Raw genomic sequence first — 17,379 nt, 5'->3', positions numbered from 1 at the left:
TCCAAAGTACTGATGCATGCTCCCAAACATCTCTTTTCCATTCTCCCTCTCTCTTGCTCTCTACCAGACTTTTAGATACAGACCTTCGGTGGACAAAATTAAGACAACTCCTGATACTTTAAAAGACAAATTTAGTCAATGGGACAGAAATCTATTTGCATTCTGGTGCTTTCTGGATTTGGGAGGTCTCACTGAAAGTGCTTGTTAAACAAGAGCAGTATTTAAGCATCTCTATTTTTTGGACCGAAGTATTGAAAATAAAAGAAACAAAAGGATAGGAAAAGGCATTTCATATGTCACAGGATCAAAATATCCAACAAAAAGATGAAATGTGATACGATCAAAAGAAATTCACCCATTTCTACGTGGCTCAGGATGAGTTAATTGTGGAGCACCCCCTTTCCTGCATTCTGCTTCACAAGAGTATGAGTAAACTAGAAGACTTCTTCAGAAAAAGATTTGCATTAAGAATGTCAACAAGTTTGGAAGGAACTGTTTCAGCAACAATAAAATATCTGAGACCAGCCATTCTACTCTCTCCCTCTATATTCCTTTCCAATTGTTCACTTCTTCACTATTACAGAAGAAAACAATAATCTCTGTTACATTTGCCTTTCCATGTGGGGAGTTAAAGTATAGGTAATCCAGAAAGGGATACCTTTCTGGATCCAGTGGTGGATCTGCAAGGGAGAAATCTATAGGTATGTTTTAAAGGGGATGCCAATGTCTTTCATACTGCCTGGGGCTGTCTCTCAAGTACTTAAACAAATTCAACCCATTACCACTACCCTGTCAGTGCCAAGTGAACCTTCTTAAAAACGAGATAGGATTTCCTTTCCGGTCTCATGTCCTTCTTCCACCAGCTGTACCCGACAGTGTTCTTCCTGGTTTCCCAAGAACACATGAACTACCACAGTAGTGTTGGCTAACAGTTTTGCTTCAGCAGATACATATTTAAATGGCCAAATACTATTCAGAATGAGATGAAAGAAGCATTCACACGCTACAATATGGAAGGAACTAAAGGTATGCCCTCTGGAAATAGAAGGATTAATTAAAGTAGGCTAATCCAGGATTTAGTTGACTGGATTTCCAAATGTCTTTCCCTTGCTTTCTCTGTTGATTATATACTACATTGCCAGGTAAGTAAGTAAATCCATTATAAATTGGCCAATACAATCAGAATGGGATAAAACTATGTTTCTATCCAATTTAGCCACATTCTTTGAAACACTTCCATAATCATAAAAGCAAGCCTTCTGACAGATATTGGAAGTTTTTTCAATTCCAACTCACCAAAATACATATCCTCAAGTCCCTAAAATCAACAAATGATGGGAAGATATGTCAATAGGCAAATCCCAAAATATTTACCCAGTAAATGTTGTCTTTGCACTCTGTCATGTAGTATATTTGAAGACAACCAAATCTAGTTTCACTTGTAATCCAAACTAAGGTTTCAGTTGAGACTCTTATAGACGAAGAAAAACATAATACATTAATTCCCAATTATGCAACAAAAAGCTCCTCTGTGGCATATATGCCACATTATTCAATGCAGTATTTGTCAATACACAAAGTATATAATCTGTCCATGTGAATTACTCCACTGTTGTAACTGATGACTAAAAAAAGTCAATTTTTGAATCATACTTATTTTAGGAAACTGATTTTTAAAGAATTTACTTACTTTTGTGGTTAAAGATACCACTTAAACCTACTGGGTTAATTTTTCTAAGCTTTTTTTTTTTTCAAATGAGGCATTATCTATAGAGTAACATTTTCGAAAACATTTAAAATATTCTGTCTGCCAGCAGACATTCAGAAAAATTTCAGGGTTCCTAAATAATATTTAATGAGGCTCAGGTTCCTAAATTATTGATCGCTTCTTTAAACCAAATACCAAAACATTACTCAGGATCTTAAGATGACTTGATTATAGATGAATAAGAAATTTAACTAAGTAACCTGCTCTCAAGCACTTAACTAAGAATCGATGGGTAAACAGTGATGAATGTAACTGCTGAAAGCATAATGAACAGTTTCAGACAGCACAGCGTTTGTGATTAGCAAACTGCTTCATCAATTACATAAACAGTTCTTTGTTTATAGCATATCTCTTCCCAACAGGAGCCATTATGGGACCTGTGCTCAGTCATGGAAATGAAGGTCATAGACAAAGGAAAGAAAGCCAACTTAAGCCTCATGTATGGTATTTTGCTTTTCTTTTAATATTAATGCCAGATCGATGATAACATGTGCATGCACAGATACAGCTGCTTGTAGGGCTGCACTGCAAACTACATTACTGAAATGATTTAGGATTAAGAAGTATTAAGAAGGGGGAGGGTTGCTTCAAATTTCTTCCACGATCTGATATATAGCAGAAGATCATTGTTCCTGCAAATGAAGGGGACTGGAAGTCTATGGATAGTAGTAGAGTCAAAGATGGTCAACTACTCTGCCAAAGAAATGTGCAGTGGAATTACTCTCCAGAACAGAGCTGGAGATGAACTTGGACTATAGAGGTTTTCACAGCCCACATGAACTTCTCAAGGTGAAATAATATCCAAGAGCTACAATCATTTATAGTTGGGTGTGTGGGGTTTTTTTCTTTTTTAAAATTTGAATTTAACGCAGCTGGGTACCAGTTTTCTTCACATTAAAGAGTGCAATGTCTTAAGTCTTGCAGCAGTGGAAATCTATACTGGTGCCAAGACTAAATATAAAACAGAGTTAAAAAAGAAATCACTTAATGCTAGATGGTTAAGCCTTTCTGTGGCTGCCAAAATAGCAGACGGATTTTCAAAGGTGCAAAGTCGACAGAAGTTCCTCCTGACGTCAGTGGAAATGCTTGGGTGTTCAACACCTCTGAAAAATATGAGTGTTTCCTTAGATGCTTAAGGAGTAATCATGGATGCTAATTTTAACCTGGGGTAGTCACTTTCCACAGACTCCTGCTATGGTAGAGAGGGTGATCAAGGTTTTTCTCGGGGGCAGTTAAGATTAGAATCTGTCTGCTCTAAATTAGGTTTTGCAAGTTATCAGAGTAATGGATGGCCGGACTTCTTTAATTTCCAAGTTTTTTTAAGAGATAAAAAACAAACATCAGATTTGAAGGAATTCTGGTAGTTAAAAGCAATTGGGAGGAAGCATTTGAAGTAAACAAAAAGTCCTACTCTATCAAGTACAGTAAACACTTAGCACTTCTATCTGCAAAGCCAGCACATAGGTGATACAACCACTGTTTTGGAGATGAAGAAGTGGACAAAGTGATGTGTCCTTATAACTCAAAAGCAGGGAAAACCAGGACCAGACATAGGAGCAGCAGTTCCCATTCTTACACTTAGAACATAAATTTAGGACTTACTTTCTCCCCTGTGTGCACACAAAAAATTTAGGTCCAAATATAGAAACTAACTAAAAATCAACCAGACAGCTGTCACCTTCTGCTTCCTTCTGGACAGGCCTTCAAAAATATGAAGTGTATTTCTACAAGCTACCATTTCAAATAGGAGACACTTTCATAAAAGGAGATCATTGCATTTCAAAGTCTTCTGCCTCTGTCCCTGCAAAGCAGTAACTCTTGCCCTGTAAGCCTTTCACACCAGTAGTTGGAGGATTACTGAGGCCGTGCCATCTTGATCTGTACTGAAGTGTTCCTTGTACTGCCAGCAGGAAGAGCTACTACAGGTTCTGAAAAGAAAAAGGCAGAAGGTGATCATAACACTGTGTTTGCTGGTTAAATGATGTGAAAAGAGGAACCTTCTATCTTTAAATACATGCCAAATTTTATCATGTAGAAATAGAACATTGTATAGCACCTGTATAGTTAATCATAACCTGTGTGCATCAAATCTCTCAACCTGAGCCATATTTAAAACCCATAAACCCAGTGATCTAAGAACAAATGTCACACACTTATCACAGCATTCCATGAAATGGTGTTCCCCAAAAACTGAAGATGTGAAAATCATCCCAAACTACTAGGAATCAAATTTAATTTAGGAAGAAATGGAGTGCTCAGTGTGAATACACTCTTCTTCTAGTATCAGCTGACAGTAAAGAAAGCATGGCCACAAAAGAGAGATTCACTCAGGGTCAGCAACTTCTCACTGCTCACAGTGAAGGAATACCACATCAGCCACACGTTGTTGATCCCAACAATTATGGCTCAGAAGAAATTATGCTTGGCAATAAAGCCATTCAAACCAACACAACTCTGCTAACTATATAAGCACTTTTGTATTGGATTATTTGTAAGGATATAAAATAAGACACAGGAGGGACATTTTTTGACTTGGGAAAAAGTGAAGCAGCACAAATTCCCTCTAATTCCACTTCACTGATGTGTTTCTTCCTGCATCACATCTACCTATATTCCAGCTACAAATCTGATCCTTTCTTCTAAGAATGAAGCAGGGTCCACTGTACAATTTCTAAAATAATACTAATACCTACATATTATACACAGTTTGCATCTAAAGAAAACCTTAATGCTCAGTCTTTTTTAATTTAATCAATAGAACTGTTCAATGCAAAGTAGAAATTACTACCTAAACTAAAAACGATTAAATAGATCAAAATTTATGCAATGATGATCAATTCATGTGAGGAATTTGTTGGCATCTGATTTTTCCATCATAATAATATCTTTTGTCTTGTGAAAGGATGGACGGGCTTTGGTGAAAGATTTTGACCTGGCCCCATTGGCCAAAAGCAGTCCAAATTCATCCTCCAGGGCTATTTTAGTTCAGTTTGGAAATTGATGAAGTAATTATGATCTTTTCTTACTGATATTCATTAGTTTACAGAATTTACCCCAGCCCTGCTTTTGCTTGCACAGGGCTAGAACTTGAATAATCATGGATTCCTTTTTACTGTGGTCTCAGGCCTGAAAACCCTCAGAGATCTTCCAAGAACACATCTTCCATGCCTCCCTCTTCATCTCTCCAGTGACTCAGAGATTCAAGCAGGATGCAGACATCCCACCCCCAATAAATTGTTGCAAAGTCCACAGCTTAACACACAGCTTTTCTCTAGCTCTTAAGCGCCTTGGTTGCAGCTTATAGAAACCCACTTAGATCCATACTTTCTTCCAATCCTTATTGTCTCACTGATTGGATCAGCATATTTACAGACAGACATTTTACTATACGAGTTCCAGGAGAGGTTGTGGTGTGTACCTATGAGTGAAGGTAGAATGTAGCCTTTGCTTCCCATTATAAAATGGTTGTTATTGTTTCTTTTAAGAATCAGAGTTCTATTGCTGGCAGATATTTAGGGGTGAATAGCAATTAAGAGTTGAATTGAGACTGTGGGAATTATCAATTTGACAATACTCAAAACCATACAGAGCCTGGAATGGGTCAACATTGAGAGGTTCATTTGAGTTTAAACAGAAAAAATAATATTGAGTAATATATTGATTTCTCTCAGCATCGGTAAAGAAAACATTCCCATTCAAACAAAGTACCAACATAATAATTTCTAGTAAAGTGAATTTTGTAGTAGTTTTTTAAGAATTTTTCCTTTATATACCAGCACCACAGTATTCAGGGCTGCACACCTTACTGACAGCTTCTAAGACAAAATATAGTCATTCCACTATCCTTTCAGCATGCTCCTCTCAAGCACCATTCCATGCAAATAACATCAGCAAGAGGAATTTAACATGTTACTATTTTAACAAGCACTAATCTCTAAGAGGCCAATTGCACAGAACAAGCCATAAACACATCCCATACTTCTACAGAGACTCCTTTTGCCCTCACAGCAGCTTATTAGAGGATGAGAGAAACTGCCACTCCATGGCCTTCGGTTGCATCAGTATCTAATACTTGGGACAGTTACAGTAGATGCTGAAAAATCAAGATATGATGTTGCAGAAAAAAAAAAAAAAAATTCTCCATTGACTGCCAAATTCTGAGTCAGATCTTCTATGGGGCCATCTCCTGCTAAAAACAACTTAACGAGCACTCAGTATTTAAAAGGAAATAAGATATGCTCTTTGTATGCGCTTCATGCTAGAGCTTTGGACATCAACTGTTTGGAAAGAAAATTCTTGATGCACCTGGAGGAGGAGCATTTGTCCTTGGAATGCTGAAACTTGATGTTTCATAAAGTGCCCTCTGGATCTGTAGTAAGGGGCATCATTTGGAAAGACACTGCTATTCTATACAGGCAGCCAAATATTTGCTAAATACTACAAAGAGAAATGCATTAAAAAGGTGAATTTGTTGGCACTTTTAAACTATTATTACTAACAGAAAATCCTGCATTTCAACCAACAGAATTCCCCATGCACCTACATCATCCTAATTACCTGCATAAAAGGTAAGGGGAGGAGAGAACTGAAGTTTAGGACTCAGCATAAAATATGCTACCATGGGATACGGTCTTTTCCATTTTCTTGTGCTTTTGACTCTGGATGATTTTCCTTCTGGTATATTAAGTCCCCTTCTGAAACTTGTTCTAAAGCTATTCAACCTAGGACCCTCATCTTTATAAGGAATGTCCAACTGCTAACAGGTATTGAGAACTCAGAAAAGAGCAGACCTTTTGCTTCCCTCACACCTCCCACAATCATGTCCAGACCCTTCTCGTGTTGCTCACTTGCAGAAGGGGAATCCTTGACTTCTCAACAATCCCACTGGTATTCCAAGTAGGTAAAAAGTGTCACCTCAGTAAAAACCCTCTAGTGGTGTCTTCTGTGTGTGCCATGGGAGCCTAACGTCAAGACTCAGTATTCAAGAAGAGTATTTTACATGGTTTAAAACAAACAAACAAAATCCAAACAAATTTTATTTCCATATAATCTCAGTAAAAGAGGAAGACCTAGGCTGGAATGCACTCTACACATTGCAGATACTGTTATATTCTCTACAACGATTTGAATCTGAAGCCTGTAAATTCATGAGAACTGGTTCTGCAGTACAGAATTTTGGTGGTGGCATCCAGCCTCTCCTGCCAACCCTTGTCTGCCTTACATTTATTTTTCATTCACTCAGGTTCCTCCTTCACTGAAGAATGAAGCTGTTTCCTTCCACTACGTCTGTCTTCTCACTCACCAGTAGAATTCTTAGAGGAGGAGGTTTCTGATAAGAAATCAATTTAGATTCCACCCATAGAAGAAGACCAGGCAAACTTCAGAGTAAATCTGGGACACTGACTGTAACTATTTATAGAGACTGAAGTCAGACTGTACACAAGGCCAATTTCTCTTTCAGGCTGCAACGAACCTCTCAATTCAGCTAAACTTAATGAAGCTGCAGCAACGTAAAAAAAAAAAAAACAAATTGTCCATAATCCATAGCCCTGATACCTTCTGCCAAATAATTTGCCATATGTGTGACTTCCAAATCTTTGGGGTTTTTTTACTTGCAAGGACAGCAGGAGTTATATTACCAGCCAAAGGGGGTAATGCAGATAAATCCCTATAGGTCACACTGAAAATGTAATCTGATATATACTACTGAAGACTGGAAAGACACAGCTCTTTCTTCAAGAATTTTTTCTGTAATCCCCTCTCAGTGTCATCAAGAATATTTGCATTCAGAAAGAGGGCAATATCAAGGTAAATAAATATTTTAAGTTTTATTTATTTTACACCAGTATAAAAAAAAAAACCATCAAAATGAGCATAATTTACACTGACACCTACATTAAAACCCTTCTGCATTAACAAAGCAGTGGTACCAGGGTTATACAGCAAGTTAGAATAACAATATCAGTAAGGCAAGAAACACGTTCCCAGTTCTTTCCTTACGTGCGTTAGTAGTGTCAGACATGTCTGAATGACTGCAGACAGCACAATGTTAAATATGTGAGCTCAGTTTAATGCCTTACAATACAAACGTCCTGAAGAAGGGACCACATTTGTTTCACAGCTTTCTTTGGAAATCTAAGCAAACACACGTCACATCAAAGTTTTAAGAAGCACATTCACACTTAATGATTATTTATAGCAAAAGTTGCAAATAAGCAAGAGTGCTGTTTAAAAAATGGCACACCTAACAGTGTTGGCAGATCAAACACATTGCAAAAATACAGTATGTGTGCATTTTGAGTAGCATTGCTGTGCTTGGTTTCTTAAGATAAGGGACACTGCATTTCTTTATGTTACTTTTATTTGTACTGAGACACAGGTTAGAAAAAAAACTAAAAGGCTTGTGAAGTCTGTTGAACTTTTCTTGAAAACCGAAACAAATTTATTATGAAGAGAAATTATGTTTTAAGTCTTCCACTGTAAGACAATATGATTTCTACTTCCACTCCAATCAAGTGGAGTAGGGACTGAAAGACAGCTGATCTCTTGTCTGACAGACCATAGAACAAGCCACTTCTACCAGTTCTTACAAATATCACTGCTGTCCTCTTCCTACCAGTGGGAAAACCGAGGTCAGAGGTGAGCTAACCTTGTCCAGGGTTACAGAGCAGAATGAAGAGGAGAATCCCACCCTCTCTGGCCAGACTATCTAATTTACAATAATTTTTTAATTTCTGGTATTACTGAAGAAACAAGGGCCCACTTCCACAGATCTTTCAGCTGCTGTTTAAGTGCACGTGGGCAGTGGAAGTGTAGTGGGTAGAGGAGCACGCATCAAAAGTCTCCATCTCGTGGTACACATCTACATATTCAAAAGACACAAAGGCCATAGTTCTCCAATCAGTTTCTATTGTAGACAGCACATCCATCCAAAATACAATTTTTTCTTTCTTTAAAGTTGTTGTCTGAAATGCTCAACCACCTGGTTCTATTTAATTTTTTCCTATAGTGTCTGAAGCAGGAATTGTCAAGCTGTTGCATTTTCTTGATTTCCTGAGCTGACACAGGCTAAATGTTACCTCAATTAAGTCATTTAAATTGTTGTTCACATTCAGAGAGAAACGCTAAACTCAACTTTCTTTCCTATAGAGCTCTTCATGTATTTTTGGATATCTGCAACCACCATGGAGCCTGGATTATAGCAGACCGTAACACTCTATGAACCATGGTTATAATTAGGCGTCATCTCCATTGAAATCCTATGGACGTCATCAAGTGTTGCTAGCATCTGCTGACAGATTTCATACCAGGCATATCACTGAAATGGCAAGTCTAGAGAGGGCAGCCCACAATAGAAACAATTTATTTTTGGCTTGTTCCAAGACTGTCTAATAGAAAATATATGCTGCCAACTGCCAGGGCTCCACCAAGATCACTCCACCAGTTAGAACAAAGATTTGTGCCCAAGTACTTTCAACCTTCTCCTAATAAATAAGGAAACTAAAAAAGCACTTTCTACAATTGTCTACAAGCACAAAACAGAAGAAGATAGAAGACTTGACATTTTACAAAGTTTATCAGGTCCTTTATCATGCGAGTACTTACTTTTCATGTAATAATAAATTCAGAGTCCTTTCCAAGATGAGGAATAAGGATCCCTTCTTGTAAATTTTATTTAAATATGGTATCATTAATATTAAACCTAAACCCTGGGAACTGGCAACATAAAGTAGCAAAAACACACTCTCTACTCTATGAAAGAAGAATCTGCTTTAATTTGTCAATGTGGAAATCTGACTTTCTGTTGAAGAATTGGCTGTTCAGAGGAATGGAAGCATATAGTATAATTGCTGCCTGCTTTCCTGTAAAAGTCAAGAGACTTACTGTAAACATAAGGAAATCTACCTAATCCAAATTCTCTTTGCATTTTAACATTCATCTGCATTGAAGGAAAACTGCTTTAGGGTGCATTACTATTTAGTAACCTATTTTATTTTGAAAACAGCCTTCTCTGAAATACTGGACAATGGAATCCTAATCAGATGTAACACAACCTCTTACAACTGAGCAGTTTCAAATCACTGAAGCACTTTAGCACTAAAATAATTCCCATTCTCATTGTAAAACATAAAAGTTCACCATCTGAAGAGTGCCAAATTAAAGCAAATGCCAGGGTTGACAAGCACAACTTAAATATTGGTTGGGACTTGCTGTAGCTGGTAGATCAAGAAAAGTGAACTTCAACTTAAACAGAACTCCCTCCCTCCCTTCGGTATCCTCAGATACCGAAAAGGTGTGAATGTTAGAAAATTAACAAAACCAGCTAAAAATCAGAGAAGGAGGGAGGCTACAAGCTAAATCCAAGAGGAAAATATTGTTTCCACAACTTTTAATGGAAAAGCAAACCCACTGGCCCCACTTTTATAATTATACTTTCATAGTATATCTTTTATAGAAGCTTTGACTGTAACAGTGGGACAGACTCTGCCATAAGATCTAAAATGGCACCTTCTACTTCAGTTGCTAACCTATGCAAAATGCATATTCATCTTTACTGTACAGAGCACTGCCTCTCTCTCCCTCCCTTTTTTTCCTTCTTGTAACCAGCAGATAACCTTTTAATCCCAGATCTGTCAGCTGTGACTTCAACTGAACCTTTTAAATTAGGAAGCCATAAATCCTTTGCATTATTTCATTTTTCTTTTCCATATGCTACCTAAAACTTAATATTGTGAAATTAAATATTGCAAATATTACTAAAGTACCAAAGCATTGACACACTGCTGATGGGATCATCATTTCTGCCTATGTTCAGAAAAAGAACATGGGCAGTAATTGGTGGCACAATAGTTTTCTTACACCTTAAAGACAAGAAGCAATGGTGCATTCCAAGGACTTTACAGACTTGTTTTATTCACAGACAGTGAACTGTCATGTAGGAATATAATCATGATATACAGTTTTCCAAATATAGCCTGCATGTATTTCCAGTCAATATTTTCCTTGTCAGATCATTCAGTCAGAATGAAGAAAAATAATAAATACTAATAAGAGTTGAATTGCAAGACCACAATTTCAAAAGTGATTTCTCAGTCTCCTCTCAGAAATATTGCAAACTTTCTTGCCCACTAATTTTGAACCATCTCATTCATCTCTGTTTATAATTGCAATTACTGTTTTTGAAAATCCCGCAGGCACACACATAATTCAGAGTCTACTTTCCTAAAGGAAGACCATCAAGTGAAGTTAAAAGTTACTGAAATACTTATACATAAATCTGACAGAATATTTCCAGTGCAATATAAAAATAAACTCCTGACTCCCATAAAGTATTTTCATCTGACAGAGGTTTCACCTAAGATTCAAAAAGGTGAAAGTTTTATCCTCAAGTATGACATAGCTACTATGTATTATATACATGGTTTATAAAATATACTTTATTAGAACCCCTTGCTGTACAGCCTGACAATTCCAGACACAGCATAGCAATAAGATAGGACATCATTCCACACAGAAGCACACAGACAGATACACATTATTTCCAGACCTTCCTTTGCTGTTTCTCCCATGCTGGGTCCAGGAGCAGGTCCCTGTCCCATTCTTCTTCTTGGGTCATGTACTCATCTTCTTCATAGTTGTAGGTGTACTGCATGTTTGTTTCTATCTGGTTCATGCTATTCATGCCGCCCGGGAATCAGCTTCAACTGCGGTAGTAGCAGTGTCTTTTTTTTTTTTTTTTTTTTTTTTTTTTTTTTTTTTTTTTTTTTTTTTTTTTTTTTTTTTAAATAATGGTTTTTTTTTTTTTTTTTTTTTTTTTTTCCTTTTTCCAAGGGGACAGGGAATCAATATTGACGAATCTTGATGACAGCAGAGGCTGAAACTTGCAGGTAGGTGCTGACCTGTGGTGACCTTGCTTCCCTGTGTCCCCTGTGTCCCTGTCCCTCTCTGGCTGCTGCTGTCGGTCCCTGCGGCTGACACTGCGAAGGAGCCCTGGGAGGCTCTTTGCCGCGCCTTATTATCCCCGCTGGCTCATCACGTGGCGCTCGGGCGGCGGCCCCGGCCCCGCTCCGGGCCGCCAGGGCGGCGGGAGGGCGGTGATGAGTGGAGGCTCGCCTTGCCTCCCTGCTCCGGCCAAAAGCGACTGACCGCAATGCCTGCCTGGCTGCTCTTCCAATTTGATACATACCTGTCTTTTGGGTTGTTGGTTTTGTTTGTTTTTTTTTTTTTCTGTTCCTGACATGTATTCCTACTCCCCAAGACACGCCTACGGTCTGCTAATGCAGTTCGACATTGCTTAATGCCAGTCTGGAGTCCCTGTCCCGCCTTGAGCCACTTCGCACTTTCAGATTGAGGATCACACGAACCAGAGCAGACAAGGACGGAAAACTGAGGGATGAAATATTTTCCAATGGACATAGGTCTGGAGTTAACCAGAAACCACGGAAGCACAATTTTAAAAAGCAACACGTATCTTTTTGTCCAGGAAACACTCCCAGAAAATCCAAGAGCAGGCACCAAGAAGTGCATACAGAGGTCGGTGGAATTAGTAACTGTACAAATGTGTGACAAGACCCATTTGCCCATGCTTTCCATAGGGCAAAAACTAAAAGGGTAGCGCCGAGACGAAGCATCCCGGCAAGCATGTCCGGTATCTCCCGTGAGGTATCTCTCATTTCACTTGCTTTGGCAACAGTGTTTCTTCTGGGAACTGGCAAGTTTGCTATGCTCTTCATGCACCTTGTCATTAAAGCCTGCGCCTATCAGCCAAAGTCATCTTCTCTAGCGTGTCCACACTGGATACAATTCCAGCCTCACTTAGAAAAAGAAAATGCTCACCATAGCTCAGCTTTTGGAAGCTGTAAGTTACAAAGCCAGGTGTAAGGGAAAACTATGTTCAGCATAGTCTCGGTAGGTGTCTAAATCAATGGGAATGAACAATCAGATAGCATATGCCTTCCATTTCATACCACTAACTAAAGCTCTGCTTTCTTGCAAGCCACCTTCTAGCCCATAACTCCATGCAATATACAAGGACATGCACACAAGCACAGGAAATACCTACTCCTCAGCTCCAATATGTTCATAAATGCTGCATGAAGGCTGCAAATTGGAATTCAGAAGAGGAGTATGACATTTAATACAATAAGAACAAGCTGAACTTCTGAAGACTGATGTACATACTCTGAGATAAACAGTCTGAAAATGAAAATCCAAATCAAAGCAGCAAGTCAGAATCATATGCTTTTCACCTGCTCAGTGCAAATATTCTCAAGGTTGCCACACAACTGTCTACATAACGAAAAAAATACGATGCTAAGACTTTTTTGCTCAAACGCAATGAGCATTCTCTTAGGACACTCTGAGACAATATCAAATAGCAACTACAAAACAATATAACTAATGTATGTACACAGTATATGTATGATGGTGTAATTTGTGTGGTTTATTTTTGTAGCTCGGTAGTCACCTTTGGTTTGCAGTGCAAGTCCAACTGCAATTACTTAAATGATAATTCAAGCCTTCAAAGTCGGTAAAACCATTCCTTCTTGCTTGCTATATAAAGCACAGGAGAAGTTTCTAAAGGAAATGCAGAAGAACTCAGAGGAGTCCCAGAAGCACACACATAAATTATAATGCTGTGACCCAGAGCTGTTTCCCATGCAAAGAGCTCTCCTGCACTGATGAAACCTTGAGCTTCCATGCACTCCTTCATTAGAGGTGTGCCACTGCAACCAGCTTTGTGCCTTTCCTTGGCACTGCCTTGTCCAGGGATCTACATGGATGAAAATGCTTCTGCACCAGTCCCCACCATGGAGTACGAGTCTTACAGGTACCAATGGCTTCATACAAGAAGGCATTAGCTACAATGTCCATTTTATTTGTGGGTTCTTACCTTCTTAACACAGGCCAGGGTGCCTGTGTCAGGAAATAAAAAACTGAGGTGCTTTGGCAAAGAATTTCTCTGACAAAGAATATCCAATCACACTGTGGATTAGGACTGGAATCAGGCTCATTGCTAGATGTCTAGAAATCAAAGGACATTCTACCAAAATGTTCTAGAATTCTGAAAGAAAGTTATTAGGCTTTTTCATAAAATAACTGAATTTTCTCAAAATATAGCTAGCCACTGCTGCAAAGGTAGTGTTCATTTTACCACATTTACTTGGTACATAGGTAAACAGCACTTGACACTGGTAAAAAGCAAATAAAATGATAATTATTCTTCATTTTTCCAAGGAGCAAACAGCCAGTACCATAGTATCTCTCAATCTGTGAGATTAAAAAAATCAAATATTTCAAGATCCACTTTGGCTAGGTTATATTAGTCCATTTTGGATCAAAAAATATTTCAGAATGAAAAAAATAGGAGGCTTCAAAGTTGTCGGTGTGCACTTGGAGAACATTAGGCTTTTTACCTATGAAACAGGAAGCCAAATGGAATAGACCCATTTAAAAAAAAAAAATCTGCCTATCTGGATGGAATCTGACCTGCTCTATGTTCTCTAACTAACTGCTTATAGTCTCTTAATCAGACAGCATGATATCTCCCCTCAGGCAGGGGAGATATTTATAGATGGAGCTTTAGGAGGAGTATACAGTATTTTGTTTACTACTTTAATTTAATTTTATAAACTACCTGTGTGGATGGTAATGAGAAGCATATGAATGGAGATCTGTAGTGGAAAGAGAGCCAAACATGAAGTGGAAAGGGAGCTGCCTCTTTGAGTTCAACAAGAGAATAGGAGAGCTATGCCCAGCACAGTAGTATGAATAAAGCAGTTTGCTTCACAAAGCTTCTTCCCACATGAGAGAAAAGGTTAGGACTATCCCAAATAAAGCTGCCAGAGTCACACAGCCAGGAACTTTGTGTGCCTAAGGAGACAGAAAATAAAACCAAAACAGAAATAAGCAACCTGAGCAGAAAAGAAAGAACAAAAGTCTCAAATACAGAAAAAGAAACACAATAAGAAGAGGAAATTTTAAGTTGGCATGGCAAGATACCAGAGAGCCAGCAAGTATATTTCCGATAGAAATTGCATGAGTTGTTTACAACAGGGCAAGACAAAAGTATACTCATGACTGCCAAACAGATTAGAAAGTGGCAGGGGGAAATCTGAAATGGAGATGGCAGATCTGAGTTGTCAATTACTTTTGTCTTTTATTTGGCTAAAGGTGCGCAGTTGTAGCTCATGCTAAGTATACACTAGTAAGGGCCTACCCAGGAGAATGATGCCTTGAATCCAGGAGAACACTGGCAACCAGGCATCACTTCCCATGCACCAGGAGCACGAAAAAGGCCAGATCTTTCCTAGCAGGAGCCGCAGGTCTGTGACTTTACACAAGTGAATACCACGCAAGTGAAAGGCTCTGGTATACTTTGCATGAAGTTCCTTGAGAATCAAAGGACTTTTCTAGTTTCTTTCTTTATCATTCTTTTTAATGAAATTGAAAGTTTTTCACACAGTTTATATTTAATGTCCATTTACTTGTCAAAAGCTATCAAATTATTCTTTCAAGAACACTCTTCTTTGCATTTTTATTGTTTCTCAGACTTTCAATCCCTCAACACGCCTCTTACGTTTTTCTCTCACAAAATCGTAGAATAAATCCACAATTTTTAAATGAAACTTCAAAAATGCTGAACACTTCAACAATGTTTCACCAGATCATTCTTCTATTTGAACTTCATGAGATCTAGAATAAGAAATAAACCAGGTTTCTCTGCTTAAATAATCACCTGTGAAACAATAAACTGACATGGGATTGGTCACCACTAGTTTTCAGCTGTAACACTTCTGTGTAGGAACACAATAGTTCACATCTGCCAAAACTGTCTCAAAAAGGTCACAAGAAGACAAAGAACCTTAGGAGAGCTCAATCAGTCATTGAGTCTTTAAGTAATCATCTTGCCATAATCACAGCCTGTTTCTTTGTGAAAAAGAACAGTAGGATGCTTTCTCAAGAAATAAGACAATGAAAGCTAAAATCAAATAATTTCAAAGTGACTGTTCCTCTGTGTAAATTGTTAATAGAATTTTTTAAAAGGGATCAAAAACCCCTTTTCTTTTCAAAGCATGCCCTGACTGTCGCCTGTACATTAAATATCATTTTGCTTGTAGCAAATATCCACTACTTTAAAGCTTAGCCAACAAAAATCTGAATTATTTAGGAAAATTATAACTTAGATTGGGCCAAAATGTTGGATTCTGTTAAAAATTATGCATAAATTTCTTTAACAAAGCTAAGCAGAAAGGTGAGGTATGTTATAAAATGTATTCATCATTTATTAAGAGGTTTTTTGGGGTTTGGTTTTTTTGCAGTAAATATAACTTGTCTTCTTCAATGTAAGAAACACACCATATTCTAAGTTCACTAAAAGAAGAAAACCAAGTAATTTAGTTCATTTTGTAAATGTAGTATAAATAAACTTTAAACTCACTTCATATTTCTGAAATTAACAGATGCTTGAGGAAAACAGAAGGACAGCAGAGAACAGAGCCATACATCTAGGAACCAAAACCCTGATTTTGTCTGAGCAAAGGAAAAGCACTGTGGGCACTAAGCATATTTAAACATTCCACATTTAGCACCAAGAGGCACAAACATTGACGCTGAAAAATCTCCATGTAATCCATACATGGGGGTATTAACTATACAGTACCTAAATATTTTTTTCAAAAGTATGTTATTTCAAATGACAGGTTTGGAAATAAAAATTAAGGAAGAACAGAAAAAAATTATGTGCTCGTTTCATAGTAACAACTGTCACTGTCAGAAGATCCCAAAGTGTTTCATCAGCTATATATARAGACAACTTACTCTGTCCCTGGAATTCAGCCATGGATGAAGTGTAGCAAGAAACATTTATGGGACCAACCAATACTACCAAAGCACAGCTTGGACTCCAGGGGTATGGAGAAAATGCTGACTGCGCTGACATCGTTGCCTTTTGCCAACCCTTTGTGCGGAAGGAAAATCACGGGGCTGAGACCTGGTGTGATCATACTGCTTAAGATGCCCTTATGTGACCTTGAGCAAGTCAATTCAGATAAAATTTTTCTAAAAATCTGAGTGTTAGTTTGTTAGACTGCACTCACTGAGAGAAACAGGTTTATTTGCTGCACTCTGCCATCTCTGAAACAGTATCAACAATGCTTCCTTTGATCATTAATGTCCACCTAGAAACTAATTCTCTGGAGTAGAGGCTTTGTCTGTCTAAAAGCCCCGAGGAATCTACAAAACAATTATGATTACAGGGTCCTTTACCTATCACATACCCTTCACCTCCATGTTCACCTCTTTGGAGTGGGTGTGGCCTGCCCCAAAAGCACCTGGCATTATTCCAGGTTGTAAGCTTGCTCAGGCATTTAAGGTCTCTTATACCTCAGAGCCAGTGTTCCTACTGTTGGTAAGGCCATATTTAGAGCCCTGTATCCTGCACAGCGGACAGTCCTGGTTCTCAGAGAGGGTTCAGGGGAGGTAGCAGTAGGAATCAATCCACATCGGGTCTCTGCTAGTGTCGCTAGGCAGTAGTGATACGTAATAACAAACTGCAATGTGAATGCTGAAAGATGTTAAGTAGCTGGGCAAACCCACTAGCCATGGCACAA

General features: G+C 38.2%; 1 protein-coding gene across 2 annotated transcripts in view; it reads right to left on the bottom strand.

The window, feature by feature from the left end:
• ACTN2 (actinin alpha 2) overlaps positions 1-11,571 on the bottom strand; it is a 69,083-nt gene extending 57,512 nt beyond the window's left edge. For both annotated transcript variants that reach the window (XM_057379483.1, XM_057379482.1), the window contains exon 1: positions 11,316-11,571. In XM_057379483.1, coding sequence (XP_057235466.1) covers positions 11,316-11,450 — 135 coding nt within the window. In that variant the 5' untranslated portion in view covers positions 11,451-11,571. The remainder of the gene's footprint in view (positions 1-11,315) is intronic.
• Between the last annotated feature and the right edge of the window lie 5,808 nt (positions 11,572-17,379).

This window comes from Malurus melanocephalus, unplaced genomic scaffold, assembly GCF_030028575.1.
Source record: "Malurus melanocephalus ecotype Western Australia unplaced genomic scaffold, MMel_1.1 scaffold_408, whole genome shotgun sequence".
Lineage (NCBI taxonomy): Eukaryota > Metazoa > Chordata > Aves > Passeriformes > Maluridae > Malurus > Malurus melanocephalus.
This window is presented reverse-complemented; position numbering and strand designations above follow the sequence as displayed.